The 16194-nt window shown below is 39.5% G+C and overlaps 2 protein-coding genes across 2 annotated transcripts; both read left to right on the top strand.

Moving 5' to 3' along the window:
• The first annotated feature begins 621 nt into the window (after positions 1–621).
• LOC135932952 (hepatoma-derived growth factor-like) lies at positions 622–8593 on the top strand. The gene is made up of 6 exons (XM_065470736.1): positions 622–1091; positions 2864–2940; positions 3094–3232; positions 4369–4527; positions 4602–4781; positions 5977–8593. The coding sequence occupies exons 1-6, from the start codon at positions 1005–1007 to the stop codon at positions 5995–5997; spliced, it is 663 nt and encodes a 220-aa protein (XP_065326808.1). The 5' UTR covers positions 622–1004; the 3' UTR covers positions 5998–8593.
• A 2049-nt stretch (positions 8594–10642) lies between these two features.
• mrpl24 (mitochondrial ribosomal protein L24) lies at positions 10643–13678 on the top strand. Its single transcript, XM_065470735.1, has 6 exons — positions 10643–10723; positions 10969–11155; positions 11767–11862; positions 12297–12400; positions 12795–12925; positions 13266–13678. The coding sequence occupies exons 2-6, from the start codon at positions 10973–10975 to the stop codon at positions 13400–13402; spliced, it is 651 nt and encodes a 216-aa protein (XP_065326807.1). The 5' UTR covers positions 10643–10723; positions 10969–10972; the 3' UTR covers positions 13403–13678.
• The last annotated feature ends 2516 nt before the right edge of the window (positions 13679–16194 follow it).

Here is a 16194-nt window from a genome sequence, read left to right as displayed (position 1 = left end):
TCTGCTTTAAGGTTGTTGTTCATTCAGAGATGCTCTTCTGCATACCTTGGCTGTAACAAGTAGCTATTTGAGTTTCTATTGCAATCTTATCAGCTGAAAGCATTTCTATCTATATTTGTTCTCTTTCAGACCATTGTCTGTAAACCATAGAGATATTTGTATAGGAAAATTACAGGATATCAGCTTTTTCTGAAATATTCCGACAAGCCCTTCTTCTTTTGGCTGCTCCCTTTAGGGGTTCTCACAACTGATCACCTGCCTCGTTCTCACCCTGTTTCTTGTATCCTCTTCTATCATGCTTCACTACATCAGTGAAGCTCCTCTGAGGTTTCCCTCTTTTCCTCCTGCCTGGCAGCTCCAAATTCCAAATGTTTAGTCCAGTATATCTAGCAGCCCTCATCTTCACATGTGCAAACCATCTCACGCTTGCTTCTCTAACTTTGTCTCCAAAATGCTCAACATGAGCTGTCCCTCTGATGTGCTGAGCTCCTCCGGCTCAACTTCTTGTCTTTTAGTCAGCTGTTGCTGTTATGTGATTGGCTGATTAAATATCTGCGCTAACGAGCAGCTGTACCTAATAAAGTGGTCGGTGTTGCTTTTAGGTGAGTTAATTACTGTGGTGCTTCGGTCAGCAGGGGCGCTGTGCCGCTTCAGGTACAGGGGGCGCGTCTGCAAAGGGAAGCGGGTTTCAATTTCAAACCCAAATAGTCCGAGGGACGAGCCAGCGGCTTGTGGGAAAGCGCTAATACGAGATAGTTACACTACCGCGTTTAGTCATAGCAACTGTAACACTATTCAGACCACATCTGTATATTTGCCCCACGTCGTGGTAAAAGTGCGTTACCCGCCGTGTTCCCGCTCCAGTTTTCCGCGCCTGGGGTTGATTTTATTCTGGATAACAAACCGTCGCCTGCCTGGCTTGCTTGTTGCAGGTGTTTTTGACCACTACGGATAGTTTACCACATTAGTTACACACGCACATATTTACATCTTACATTTTCAACATGCCGAGGTCCAACAGGCAAAAGGAATACAAACCCGGAGATCTTGTGTTTGCTAAGATGAAGGGCTATCCACACTGGCCTGCAAGGGTAAGTAAGCGCTCGTCGTTGAATATCTCATTTCCAGCGTAGGGGTTTGGTTTTCATCTCGTTGCGCCTTAGCCGCTCGGCTCCAATCACTTGTTTACCTGCGAGGCCTGTAACAGCCGCTAGCTCCACGAGTTAGCCTAGCGCGGCGGTGCCGACCATCCACATACATACAGCTAGCCTACTGTAAACCACTGCGAATTTCTTTCTGGAGATTCATCGCAGAGTAGACACCTCTTTAACCTCCCCGGCTAACAAAATATTAATGTTTTTGCCAGTTGCTCTTTGCCGCCTTTTGTGTGCTGGTCTTTTTCGTCCCTAGGGGCCTTGTAAGGCTAACTTTGAGCTGTAACGGTTAAGACGAGCACTGTGGTAACACAGCATTGATTACTAGTTAACGGTCATGTCGTACGCAGCGTTAACGTGTGCTTCGCTGCAAAGATGGGCTGCTACTAAGCCACTTTGTGACTTAGCAGCTCGCTAAATATAAGTTCAAACTGCCCCCCCTTTCTTTTTAACTGTTGCTTTACAGACTAATGGCTACTTGTGAAGCCAAATGCTGTGGTACTTTGTAAACACGCCTGCCCAAATGTTTCGAGAGATAGCAACTCGTAATGTCGAAATTAGTTCCATTACGTTAAAAAAAAAAGCTCCATGGTAATAAAAATAGTCACGTAAGACTATAACGTAATGTCTAACTGGCACTGCGGTCAACATTTTCCTTTTCATTCAAAAGAAAAAAGAGAGAAAATGAAGGGAAAAGCTGCTCCTGGAGCATTTTTAAGTCATGCTTTATACCAAATAAATAAAAAAGATGATTAATGCAACCAATACGTTATTGCTGTGCATGCTGCATTACAGCTGAAGCAGGAAAATGTGAAAGCGAAGCAGCATGTAATCCCATCAGTCACATCTGTCTTGTGCAGCTGAAAAGGAAAACTTAGATTGCAGTTTTCAGTCAGTGTTTCTGCCCTTTGGTGTAGCAGCCATTCATAAAAGTCAACTAACTGTGTCTACCTGCTTTAAAAAAATCACTGTTCATTCATTTAAAGAATAAATATATAAAAAGAAATGCTCTATAATCTGCACTACACCACCGAGTATCTGTGTTGATCTCTGCATCTTCCCTCCTTTTTCTCCGTCTTATCACCCTTGCCTCATGTCAACAGGCTATAAGCCCTACCCCACCTATCCTGACACAGTAGTCCTATCTGGGGATGCCAAAAGGCCTGTGTGGCAGAGGCAGAGCCACGCCACGATTGTCTATCATAGTGATTTCCTGTGCCGCTGCGTAGTGCTGTGCTAATTTAAAAGCATGTAAAAAAATTGGCATGTCCGAGCCAAACACTGTGCTGAAAGATGGTAAACAGTAAAACTTTCTCCAGGGAGTTTGTGGGTGCATCAAGATGTGTAATATATTTCAAAAACTGCTTGTTATTTAGTACTGTACAAGAATTTGCAGGTCTTTGAACCTAATTTAGCTTTACTGTTTAAACTGTTTGTTCATAATGAATTATTTGGAGTATTTATCCAGGATCTAACCTAAAGGCATTATTTATCCACTCTTATATACAGTGCATTATTTTATGATGAAATAAATTAGTGTAACAGTGCGCATTAGTATTACTATTTGTGGTTTTATAGAGAAATGACCTAACTTTTTAGCCTAGTGTTTAACTTTAGAATAATTTTAGTATTTATTTAAGTATTGAGGTGATTGATTTTGGGGGGTTTGCCAGCTTTCCTTTTAAAGCAACTGTGTTGCTAATTCACAGATTGACGAGTTACCCGAAGGAGCTGTAAAGTCGCCTTCAAACAAGTACCAAGTGTTCTTTTTTGGAACACATGAGACGTGAGTATTTTTCCATAAATGTTGTCACTTTAATTTTTTCACATGGATGCAAAATGGGAAGAAACTTGGATCATTTGTCAAAACTTTTTTTAAAAAAGGGGTGTGTACATTTTTATTTATTTTTTTTTAAAAACTAATAAGTGACTGTTGCAGGGCATTCCTGGGGGCCAAGGATTTGTTCCCATATGATGAATGCAAGGAGAAGTTTGGAAAAGCAAACAAGAGGAAAGGATTTGCTGAGGGACTCTGGGAGATTGAGAACAACCCCACGGTCACGCATGAAGGCTATGAGGTAAGTAGATATGAAGGCCACTGAGGTTAGATTTACACTGTGTTGATTGATGTATCCTATTTTAGCTTGGACACCTGCTGATTCATACCAGTGATTATCACACTTCAGCTCATCTATTTGTTGCCAATTTGGTGATTATCGACTTTATAGCCCACAAATCCAGTGACTTTGTGAACAAGGGTTTGCCAGTTGTGACCTGTAAGTGCGCCTTTGGTTCTCCCGCCAAAGGCGCACCTCTGTCTGCTCTGCCCAATGAGTGGCAAAGACGAGCAAGCAGCAGCACAAGTTGTGGTTTGTACTGTGTGAGAGAATATTGAAAAGGGGAAATAGCATAAGCGGGATGTTTTTCTAAACTGGCTTGAAACATAAAGAGCTGGTTTGATTCTACACCACCGCCTGTTCAGCGGCCACATTTTCTGCTTTGTTTTGGTTTGCTGAATTTATTTTCAACATGTAAACAGTTTCCGGAAGTAATTTGGGAAGAAGGACTGCTACAGAGTTGGGTGAGAGCAAAGATTATTATTAGTAACTAAAGCCAAACTAAAAGTGGGTGTGAAAAAATATCATAAATGAAAAGTGCAAAAATGTTATGTGCATAATTACTGAAATAGCATTGTACAGAGAAAATATCTTTTAATTTTAATCTGAAATATGTCCTCTCAGCAAGCACAAACAGGCTCTGGTGCAACTGTTGATTGAGACTGGGATGTCTCAGGGATTTTTAATATTATGTATTACTGTGTTGTTTTGAACCTATTAAATTTTACAATCTGACAAATACCCAAATACACCCATGCTATAGTAAACTAAAACTAGCACTGAAACTAATAAAAACAATAAAACTAAACTGCAACTAAATCTCATTGAAAATGAACTGAAACCACATTGAGTTGAAAGCACAACTGAAAATACAAATAAAAAAATACAAAACTGTAATGACTCTGATCAGAGCACACTCTGCTGGACAAACTATGTAATGTAACCATTTATCAGTTACTCTCAAAGCTCACTCAACTGTTTATCTGGAAGTTTAACCTCTACTACGTGACTAGTGATACTGTCACACCTTGCCATTGATGGATAGATCTAGACTTAGTTTCCCCATGTTTCACTAATGTGCAACTCTTTGCCTCTAGTCATCGAAGAAGGACAACACATCAGAAGGAGCAGGGGATACGGGCAGTTCAGAAAAAGCAGATGCAGAAGGCAGTAGTGACGAGGACGAAGGAGCCCTGGTCATTGACGAGAAAAATGAGAGGGGAGGAACCAAACGAAAAGCAGAGGAGTCCACAGAGGTGAGGTTAAACCTGACTCACAGTCCAAGTCAGTTCACTGTTAAGCCGTCTGATGCTTATCAAACTTTTAATAGACCTCTCCGAAGCGGCCAAAGGATACAGAAGCGGAAGGTGATTCTAAAGTAGACGGCAACCAGTCTAACGTGGAGCCCAAGCTCAACGATGTGGCTGGACCCAAGGCGACTGCTCCTAGTGAGTCGAAACCAGAGGCCCAGGAAAATGCTCCAGCAGGGGGCCAGCAAACAGCAGAGAAGGTAAAACCCTCTTATTCGTTTTGGTTACCTGGGAAACATCCCTTAAAATGGACTCGTGGTGAGTTTGCTTTTTCATAAGAGAGGAAAAATACATGCATATTCACATCAAAAAGTGGGGCAGGTGCTCGGCCAAGAAAATGTGTCAGCAGTTCAATTTTACCTGAACATACCTGGCCTTCATCAGACCATCTGAATCAAAATAAATTAACAATGAAAAAAACAAAGTCGAATACTAATAATTCAACAAGTTTGTCTGTTTTGGCAGGTGTTTAATGGACAAAGATGGAAACTTTTCTGAAGCCACCAAAACACCAGCAAAACTAGAAGCCATTCCACATGAAAACGTAGCTGTTTCCATGTGTTGTGGCCTTTTGTCCACATGTAAACGCTGTTATATAGCAGTAAAAGCCAGTTTCTGCATTTACACGTGGACAAGGAAGAAGTCCACATGTGCCTTCTTCTTCATTTTACGTACTTTTGAAAGTATTGGAACACTGTTCTTAAAATTTAAATTCAGGTGTTTTCAGTCCAACTGCTATAAGTGCATAAAGTCAGTGTCCTAGTCATGCAGTCTGCTTTTACAAACATTTGTTAAAGAATGGCTCATTCTAAAGATCTCACTGAATTAGTGTGGTACTGTAATAGGATGTCACTATTTCAACAAGTCAGTTTGTGAAATTTCCTCCTCGCTGGATATTCTGCAGTCAACTGTAAGTTGTATAAGTGCAAAGTGAAAGTGTTTAAGAATCACAGCAGCTAAGTCATGTGAAGATGGAGAGCAGATTGCTGAATGTGGAGTGCATAAAACGCTCTGCTGATTCAGTAACTTCAGAGATTAAACCTCCTCTGGCGTTAACATCAGCACAAAACCTGTGCACTGGGAGCTTTGTTGCCGAGAAGCTGCTGTAGGACCAGCACTTTTGTTCATATAGTGTATTGTTGTTTTGGGGGGTTTTGTTTGCTTTTTAAACATGTGGACACGTTCTGAAACTTCTGAAAATTAGTTAAGGAAACTGTCTACACACAAAAAAAATTATTAATATAAAAAGCCAATTCTTACCATTAGGTATTTTAAATAAACTTGATGTATCAGTAATATAAAAAGTACATTCTCCACGTCTTTTTGAATTTCAGGCGGTGGATGAAAATAAAATGAAATAAATTCTTTAATTGCTTTTCCCTCTTGTTCCCACAGCCTGCGACAGACAGCGCTTAACATCGACTCAGAAGAAAACCACGAACCTTTGACGCTTTTCTCTGGAATTTAAGCATCAACACAATTACCTGCAGGATGCCAGATTTCAGCCGTTTAATTAATAAGAGAATTTTAAAACAAACAAATAAATTTAAAAAAACAACCTAAATGTTTGTATTGAGAGACAAACAAATACTCATTTGCCATTTTTTGGGATATCATATATCCCAGAAAGAAAACGTTTGCTAATCTGATTTCAAAACAATTGAATTGAGCACTTTAGGGCTCATTTATAAATGGGATTTTGGTGTGTATATATTTTTTATTTCTAAGTGCAATTACAACGACTGAATGCTAGGTGTCAAAACATTTTTCAGCTTAGAGGGGATAAACACTGAATATATGGTAAATTTAAAAAACAAACAAACATTAAAATCACAAGGAAAAAAACATTTATTTGACAAATGCTCCCATTTGATGGTTTTAAAAAGTAGATATTGTACAGGCGATAGAACAAATTTTCATCAATGCTCTTAGCTTAAGTTCATAATTTTACTGCTTCCATTTGTATCACCTAGCTTTTCAGCCTCATTTAAATCATTTATTCTATCATTGGAAATATGATTGAATATTCAGAGGTTTTTTGTTTGTTTGTTTGTTTTTTTTCTGCCCCCATTAATCGTCGTCTGTTTTGCCCTACAACATTTGTTGTTTCAGTGTGTATGCTTGATTGCGAGTGACCAAAGTACGTGATTCATTTCACAGGAACCCATATGTGGAATTAATTATGTAAACCCCTTTTAAAAAAAAACAAATTTAGGATTTAAGCCCCTCTGCTACTCAGTTTAGGCCTCAGTCATGCAGGCCTAGAAACCAGTTGGCAACTATCTGGCAACCACTTAAATGTGTATTCCCAATCACTTGGTGAGAAGTTGCTGGCAGTTGCAAGGTGAAACTGATTGCAAAGAAATATACGGAGCTGCACTGAAAACCTTATGAGTGCTTTGCGTGCTCTCAAGTTGCTGTACTTGTGTTGAAGATGCCGACTTGTCTGCAAACATTTGTCACCTAGTTGCGTAGCTGTGGTAAAATGCAACTCAGAAACTGAGACTGTTCCCCAAAGATGTTGGGTGCAAACTTGTATTCTGAAGTCGGAATGTTCTTCATTTCCGGTTTGTGTCAAACTTTTAAAAAGTTTCACTTCCTCAGAACCATTAGTTGGCAAGTGTTTGCAGACAGCTCGGTGTCTCCCTCCCAAACTACAGTAGACTGTGGTAATCTGCTAGTAACCAAATTAATCACAATGAGGGATTAATTGTAATTCTAACAGATCTAGAATTAGTGACTAACCCCATGAACACAAGAGTCAAGACAGAAAGCTGTTTTCCCAGAATTCAATAGGACCAGAAGTCTTTTTATAATTACAGTTCAGATAGAATGCAGATTTAGGGCACTTCCACATTAGCTTCATCCATGTCTTTTACTGATATCAGCTAGCAACAACCGCTCGCCAAATGGTCAGAGAGTGCACGTTTCTTCTTGGTGACCGGAGGTTGTTTGGGAGTTACCGACCTGTCCCTAGGCCTGTGTGACTGAGGCCTTACGTAAGGAGACATTCCTGAGTGATGTTCTGTCTGAGCAGAATCTTTAAACTTTAACATCAGGTTTCCCAAACATAGATTAATTCTAGTGGCAGACTTGGAAAAAAATTTAGAAGAAAATGCTGGTGTAGGCTTAATCCTTATCTGGGGAAACTGAGCCTTAAAGGTAATGTGGAGGAGTGGTAATGACTGCAAGGGAAAGGTTGTTGGAATCACCCCTCCATGTGGAAATTATCTGGAAAAGTCTTCTAAAACTCAGTTTCATGTTGTGATTTCATGTTTAGCTTACAGTAGTTCCACTGTTGCTTGAAGCTGTTGAAAAAAAACTTGTGTTCAGAAATGTATTCTCGAAACCTTTGAAACGAGTCGCTGATCTGGACTGCACAAAGTGAGATTCACTGAAAGAAACAAGAAACTGAATATGGGTAAATACAGAGAGTTAACCATTTGTAAATCTTCAGTTTATGACTTTCTTTTCTTGGTTTCCCACCCTCTTAACTGGAATACTAATCTGTTTTACTTCAGTGGTCTTATTATTTTGACTGTGAAACAAAGTTGTGATGTGTTTTATTCCAACATCTGTTTAGACGACATGTTCAGAATATGGTGTTATTTTCCACTGTAACAGTATCCCAAGGGGTTCGGGCCCTTTCACCCACGCCATTTGGATGTCATCGTCATCGCTTCAGTGTTCTTTCATGTAATTAGCAGCGTTAGCTGATAGTTTATCACACTATGAACTTTTAAGGGAAAGCTCAGCTCTGAATATTGTGTCGAAGATGGCCACCTTCCCATCGCCACACCGCTGATTTAAAAACCTTAAAATGGTCAAAGGCCGGATCTGGAGGTTATTCAAAGTTTAATTTGGAATTAAAGTGTAAAACTTTGTTTTGTTGTTGTTTTTTGGGGGGGTGGGGGTTAGCCTTCTGTTACTTTTGGAAGCTGCCATTCATCTTAATCTGCTGCTTTGTTTACTATTGTAGTTGCCAGACCATTTAATAAACATGTTGATTATAAAAAAACACTCGTTTCTGCCTTACTTAAACTAATCTAGAGTATCAGCTTTCTGGAAAGAACCTAAAACAGTCACATTAGTTGTTGTGTTTGGTTTTAACGATCAGGATTGTCTATTTTTATTGAGTCAGTACAGTGCCTGCTGAAAACCAAGTATTATGTGGGATCTGTTGCTCTAAATCGAGCTCAGAGCATGGGAAAGGCTACTGTAACTTTACAGAACAACTAAAACTAATTACTTCTTTCACATCTAATTATTGTCTCTGATAAAAATGCAGGAAAGTAACAATGGAACGTGTTTTGTGTCTCTATGCAGCTGCCACAAATAATTTGCTCCTGACGCAGAGCCTCTGTGCAGTTCGGCCCCAAAGGCTGTGGTAGCTGAACTAGTTTTGTTGTTATGTAACGTGTCCTGACAGCTCTGAGTTTGCCGTGGGGTTAGGTTAAGCATAAGTTGTTTTAACTACTGTATTAGGGCGTAGATCCAACCGTGGGCTGAAACTGATTTTGGAATGTGGTGTGGTGGCTGTTCATCCGGCTCTCAAGATTAATGACTGTGTCTTTGTGCTTACACAGATTAGCTTTATTGTCTGTCTTTGTAACCCAGAAAGGTAAAAATCCGTCTTTCGCTTGCAGCAAACATGGATGTTTACCAAAATCCAAGGTCAAGGACAAACAGTCACATGTATGATTGCAGGTTTTCATAAATGACAGCCTCCTCTCTTGTGCTTAAATATCACTCGTGCTTGTCACAGTGACATAGCAGCGAGGCTTGTAATCACGGCCTGCATCTGCCTCAGTGGGTGGCCTTGAAATGAAATATTTCCACACTGAGCCATTCAGGTTTTACACGTAACCTTTTGGAATCAGCAAAAATGTAGTAGCAAATCCATACACCCACCAGCTACTTCATTAGGTACACCTTGCTAGCACCAGGTTGGACCAACTTTCGCCTTCAGAGCTGCTTTAATTCTTCGTGGTATTAATTCAAAGAGGTGCTGGAAGCATTCCTCAGAGATTTTGTCAGCTGCTCATCCATGATGTGAATCTCTCCTTCTACCAGTGTTCAAGAAAGTGGTCTGAGATTATTTGAGCGTTGTGAGATGGTGCATTAAGCTGCTGTGGTTGTAATAAGTGGTTATTTGAGTTACTGTTTCCCATCAGCTCAAAGCAGTATAGCTGTTCTTTTCTTTGCTGCTCACTGGATATTTTCTTGTTTTCAGACCATTCTCTGTAAACTTTACAGATGGTTGTGTGTGAAAATCTCAACAGATCAGCAGCTTCTGAAATAGACCAACAGTTGTGCCATGTTCAAAGTCACTAAAATCACCTTGTTTCTTCATTCTGGTGCTCAGTTTGAATTTCAAGCAGTCATCTTGACCATGTCTACATGCCTAAATGAGTTGCTGCCTCGTGATTGGCTGCATATCAAGCCAGGTCAAGACGACCTGTGTTAATGAACACTTGAACAGGTGCACTATTGAAGAAGCTGGTGAATGTAGATGCAGCTATAAAATGCAAGATTTGGTTTAAATATCATGAACACAGCTGAAAATGAGCAGATAATAGTATGTTTTTCAATACAAAAGTAAAATATCGTTAAATTTGATCTGCTAAGAATATTGCATAGACAAGCTTGCATGTGTAAAGGACAAAAATTTTTATATATATATATATATATATATATAACTTTTCTAAAATCTGAAAGTCAGTTTTTAAAAATTTGTTTTCTAAAAATACACATGGCTAATGTTTTGTGCTGGAATTGTTGAAAATGGCATTCATTCAACAACATTTTAAGTTTAATTGTTTTAGACACATTTGCCTTACTTAATTTTAAAACGTTTCCTCTTGGTGTTATCTTTTATTTAAAAATGTAATAAAATTTTGCCTTCTTTATTGAGTCACTCTTAGTATTGTATGGTTTGAATATACTGAGCAGCAGCTGCAGCAGTGTGAAGGTCATCTTGCCCAAAGCGGCCTCCTATGCCTGCATCCTGCCCACATGTCGGTCAATTTAGCAACTGCGCATGCGTGAGGCCTGTTGCGACCCTCCTGTCCAGTAGGTGGCGCTACCGGTAGGTTCCTTCAGGTGTCAGCTCCGCTACATGTGTCATTGACATCAACAGAGGGTAAGTGATTTCTGCATGACTTTCTTTTATTGTATTTTAATACAGCTACCTTTAGGGTTGTACTTAAAAAATTAGGCAGCAGTCTCATTTGTGAAATGTTTGTATGTACGAAAACGGCGGCGAGTTAGTCGCTCTAGGCTAACGTTACTGATAGCATAATTCTTATTAGCCTAGCTTGCGTTGCTCCTGTGTATGGTTGCCAGCCTCTTGGGAAAAAAAACTCAGTACCCTTGTTTCACTTGCAGCACAATGAGGCTGACCGCTCTGCTGTCGATGGCAGTCAGGGTCATTGTGCCCAAAGATTACCGTTACGGCACCAACAGGCCTTGGACAGCCGCTGCTAAAAGGTTAAATCCACCGGGGAAGAGGAGGAGGAAGGTGTTTGTTGAGCCGATAGCGCCAGAGGAGTGGTCTGTGCTCAAAGGGGACACGGTGAGAAAACATCTTTTGGGACACAGCTGTCAAGCTTTCATCTGACTCATATTGTGCAAATATTTTTCTTTATATTGATAGGTTTAAATTGTCTAATGTTCAGTGTTTGGTGTAAAGCTTTCCAAAGTTTCACTCCACAATTGAGTGCTAATAGAAAAACACAATATAAGAAGCAGTCCACTCACCATTTACATTCCCCCGTTGTTCTTAAACCAAGAAGAAACACAGAGCTTTGCAATACATAGTAGAAAAAAAACTATACAAGGCAACAGAGATGTGCCACCAGATAATGAGGATAATATTAAAAGTAAGTTCAGTATGTATTCATGTGATTTATCTGTATGTTGATAAAGTTCTAATCTGTAATACAGCTAATGCTAATAATGTTGTAATTACTTTGGTGTAGCCACAACTGATAGAGTCAGGAGAAGTAACATACATCTGTTGTAAACATGCATGAAAACTAATTTAGGAAAATTCAGTCAATGAATTGGTAAAATATTTTCTGGCCAAACCAGCAAAAGTGGTAGAGTAACAAAAAAGTATATTTATTTTATTTTAAGTAGTAAATTTCCTACATAGAGTTTAAATGTTTGCTTTCAATTTCTCAGGTTGAGATTCTGAAAGGCAATGACAAGGGAAAGCAGGGGAAAGTTATCCAAGTCTTCAGACGCAGAAACTGGGTCATCCTGGAGGGACTGAACACAGTAAGGAAGTGTTGTTTATTTTTTTTATTTGTTTATTGAGAAATTAATATGAGCATTATAGATTTTGCTTTTGAAATTTAAGTTACATGCCTTTTATTGAGTGAGCATTGTGTAAGTGTTGGGAGAAGATGAAAGGCTATCTGTATTCCTACAAAAATGTTTCAGCATACACTTGACCTGTCCTGGACATGATTACATTATAGATTTTTTCATTTCCCCCAAAATTAAATTAGCTGTTCCATTTCTTTTTTAGCCCTTTTAAAAATGCTTCATACTTATCTCGTTGCTCCACCAGGTGGCGCCAGATGTCTGGGATGTGGGTGGTCAGGGTGTAGCTGCAGACAAAGCGCACCATTGAAAGCCTTTTGGCATTCATCTGTTTGCATTTTGTGCCTTTTAAATGGGAGAACTGTGAACTTTTTTTCCCATCGTAGCATCACAGGTATATTGGAAAAACTGCAGATTACCGTGGGACGTACATTGCCAGTGAAGCTCCCATCCTGGTCCGTGATGTTGCCCTCGTTGACCCCTCAGACAGGTATGCTGAACTCTGCCTCAGTCCTAACATCTGTTGCTATGCTTATGCAGAACCTTAAAATAGATGGACCACAGGTTAGCACTCAGTCTTAGTTTGGCTCCTTAAAAAACAAATAAATAAATGGTTAATTTTTGTAACCATAAGTGTTAAAACTTACAGCTGTAATAGATTTTAACATAAGATTTTCTAGTGGAAAAACAGCAATCTGTAATCTCTGTGCATCTGTACAATTTTCTTTTCCTTTACAGCACCATTAAAATAATTGTGATAACACAGCAATCTAAAGTCAAAAAATAGTTGAGCTTTTTTTTTTTTTTCCCCTTTTCCGATTAAATGCTCCTGCTCTTTGGCATCTTTCCAGACCAGTTTTAACATACTGATCTCGATCTTACAGGAAGCCCACTGAGGTCGAGTGGAGGTACACAGAAGAGGGTGAGAGAGTCCGAGTGTCACTCAGGACAGGGAGAATCATCCCGAAACCAGTTGTGGAGCGACGAGATGGCATTGTGCCGCAGCAATGGAAAGGTAAGAGTCTGTGTGTGTGTGTAAATTTCAGGAGCCATTTTATTTCAGGGCTTGCTTAGAGTCGGCACATTAAGACCAGCTGTTGTTTATTTTTCCGCCTGTTCAGACTTCTGTTTTTAAGTGATCCAGTTCGACTGTTTTGAAGTGGAAGAAATATTTCTTTCTAAACTTGAATGCACATAGGCAGGACTGTTTTTGCTAGTGCAGAACCAGCACACTATTTATTTCAAGTTCTTCTTGTGTGAAACTAAAAGTTTTCTATTTGTCCAACAAAGTGATAGAAGTGTCTGATTGAAAAAATAGTTGGTGTCAATTGAAACGATGCATTCTGCTTTCACAGATGGGCCTAAAGATACCACTCCCGAAGATGCTCTTGAAAAGACATACATACCATCTCTGAAAACCCTGGAGGAGGAGGTCATGGAGAAACTCGGTATCCAGGAGAACAGGAGGCAACGAACGTCCTACTGGTACTGACCAGACAAATCAGAGACGCTTAGCCTCCCCTTTGTGCTGACCAGTTTTCACAGGAACTCTGGACATACCTTGTTCTGGAGTTGAGCAGAAGGTCAGGTCAAACAGAGACTGTGAAGATACCAAGTGGAGGGTGTACGGACTCTTAACATACTGCTGCACCATGAAAATGATTAAGAAAATGATCTGTAAACAATATGAGGAAGTGAAATCAGACTGCAGTTCACTTAGGTGTCACTTTGTTTCTTTATAGTGTTGTGAATAAATGTCAGACTAGAGTGTTTGCATTTTCATGTGGACAATCACAATCACGGGGTGCAAAGTTTAAAGATTTCATACAACCCCCCCCCCCAATGATCCTTGTTGCCCATCTTAAGTTTGTGTCAAACTTGTTTGGATACAAACCTATGAGGTAATAATATTGGTGTTTAAGACACGCTCCCTCGTGTGACTAAAAATCAGTTTATGCAGATTTTCAACAGTCAAAGCTAATGATTAGCCAATCGGCATCATGGGTGGGACAACTGACGTTGTCGAGCTCAAATGAAGGATGAGTGATGACAGAAGCACAGACAGTAGAAAGGAAATTGTTGCAGCAATTTACTGAAACGTGCAAACATACATGAAAATGCAGTACATAAGACACAGTTTGTACAATTCTAACAAGCTCGAGTCAATGTTTGGTGTGACTTCCTTTATTCTTCAACACAGCCTGTTCTCCAGACTTCTTGAAGGACATTCAAAGCTCTTCTTTGGATGTTGGCTGCCTTTTGTTCTGTTCTCTGTCAAAATGATCCCACACATCTTCAGTAATTTTGGGGTCCGGATTCCAGGGGAGGCCGAACCACGACTGATAGCAAAGGTTTATCTCTCCAGGTATGCTTTTGCTGCATTGGTCAGTGTGTTTGGGTTCCTGTACACACTCACTGTTGTCCTGCTCTTCTGACGTCCTCCATACACATTGATTTGAACCAAAATCTTTGATTTCCTAAGACCTGTTGCCATTGATTTTCGGTCCATTTCTTGTGTAAGTTGGCATACCTCAGCCTTTTCTTGCCGTTTCCCTTCTATCTGGTGAGGCTTTAGTGAACAATAGATTGTTTTTTTTGTTTATTTGTACAGACCACACTAGTTTGATCCCTTGAGTCAGATGCCTTTTTATCCTTGAATGATTCATAGGTCAGTGTTAAGTAGCTCAACAACAAAAAAAACAACAACACTTCTCTGAAAATAATTAGTTACAAGGACTGAACTGAAAATGAAAGGAAAGCCTGGAGAACTGTTTCTCAAGACCATTTTTAAAAATGTCAAGAAAATCTGGCTACCTAAAAGAAGAAACAATGGGCAGCTGAAGCACTTTTCTCTGCTCGTCTCTTACACGATTATGCTGACATGGCTACAGAACATAAAATAACATAAAACCAGGAACTTTGGTGTTGAGCGATTGGGTTGAGAAAATCCCCTCCTTCATGGAAATGGCTAAAGTCATCACCAGAACATTTGGCACTGGTGCAAATTTCTATTATTTGCCAATAAAAATCTTTCTTAAATAGTTATGAATGCTCTTGACTATATCATAGAAAGAATAATATAAATGAAAACCAAAGCAGCTTTTTGTAAGAAACACATTTTTTGCCACTGCTAAAACATCTGGCTCTGACTGTAGAGTCATTATCAGACTGGAGATGGAAACGCAAACCTTTTGCTCTTAGAAGCACAAAAGATTAGGTAGATAATTAGTATCTGAAGCTTATTTATCATTTCAACTAAAATGGCAGTGTTACGTAAGCTTGAACAGGAGCCTTGCATTAGGAGAACAGCAGTGCTCGTTCACAGCAGGCTTCATACATACAGTCTAATGTCAGAGAAGCGACAGTACTCTGGCTTTTGGCAGCATTAATAACGGTGGTGGTTACAGTCTGCTTGGATGATTCGTGAGGCTGAAAATAGCCATATTATTTTACAGAAGCCCAGACACAGAGCTCTCCAAAACTGAAAACCTTCAGACAAATGAGTCTGTCTTTCCAAAGTGTCTGGGCAACCATATGGAGAAAGAAATGGCTCGTCAGGAGCCAACATGGACTGGGTAGTCTCAACAAAGTCCTCACTCACCTCATTTGACATTTTATGCACTGGCACTGTGTCACACCTGCGTTGTGTAACAATTTTTCATGTTTCAATTGTGACCTCATTCGCGAACAACTGTAGAAACTGACAAAGGCAGAAAAAAAGCTCTGAAACAATCTATTACAGGGCTGCAGGAAGGTAAAAAGCACCTTAGATTTATCACTTTACCAGTCTGTTCACTTACAGTGTACAGCTTTGAATTCGTATTTTATCTTTATTTTTATCCTTCTTTTGCATTAGACAGCCCAGTTTCTTCACTACTTACCTATCAATATACTGGTTAAATTACCCCAATAGTGCTCAATCACATATACATGGTTTTAATTTGGTTATTTGTGATGTGGTTTAAGATGTTTAGCTAGTTTTTTTTCTTCCTTAACCTCTCAGCTTATTACTATATAGGATTTGCCTCTTGCTGTAATGCTTTAACTGTAAGCTTAATTTGTTTATTACTAAAGCATTTTAGGCCCAACTGCCCAGAAGGAGCAAAAACTTCATAGTACGTTGTTTTCTTAGCTACACTTTACACTTACTACTTTCAGGATTAGGCTCAAAACTTTACTTTTTCAATTGGCAAATTAATGATGATTCATTTAATAAATAATGACACACTGTTCTCACCTTCATAAGCTGCTTTTATAGGTTAAAAGTATTGGTATCGGCAATAC

The sequence above is a fragment of the Pelmatolapia mariae genome, linkage group LG22, assembly GCF_036321145.2.
Source record: "Pelmatolapia mariae isolate MD_Pm_ZW linkage group LG22, Pm_UMD_F_2, whole genome shotgun sequence".
Taxonomy (NCBI): Eukaryota; Metazoa; Chordata; class Actinopteri; order Cichliformes; family Cichlidae; genus Pelmatolapia; species Pelmatolapia mariae.
This window is presented reverse-complemented; position numbering and strand designations above follow the sequence as displayed.

What these genes read in the sequence shown, in the direction of transcription:
- LOC135932952 (XM_065470736.1), top strand. Translation starts at nt 1,005, where the DNA reads ATGCCGAGGTCCAACAGGCAAAAGGAATACAAACCCGGAGATCTTGTG. An exon ending in TTTTTTGGAACACATGAGAC is followed by an intron (nt 2,941 to 3,093) that starts GTGAGTATTTTT and finishes TGACTGTTGCAG; the next exon opens with GGCATTCCTGGGGGCCAAGG. An exon ending in GCCAGCAAACAGCAGAGAAG is followed by an intron (nt 4,782 to 5,976) that starts GTAAAACCCTCT and finishes TTGTTCCCACAG; the next exon opens with CCTGCGACAGACAGCGCTTA.
- mrpl24 (XM_065470735.1), top strand. Translation starts at nt 10,973, where the DNA reads ATGAGGCTGACCGCTCTGCTGTCGATGGCAGTCAGGGTCATTGTGCCC. An exon ending in TCCTGGAGGGACTGAACACA is followed by an intron (nt 11,863 to 12,296) that starts GTAAGGAAGTGT and finishes TTCCCATCGTAG; the next exon opens with CATCACAGGTATATTGGAAA. An exon ending in CTCGTTGACCCCTCAGACAG is followed by an intron (nt 12,401 to 12,794) that starts GTATGCTGAACT and finishes TCGATCTTACAG; the next exon opens with GAAGCCCACTGAGGTCGAGT.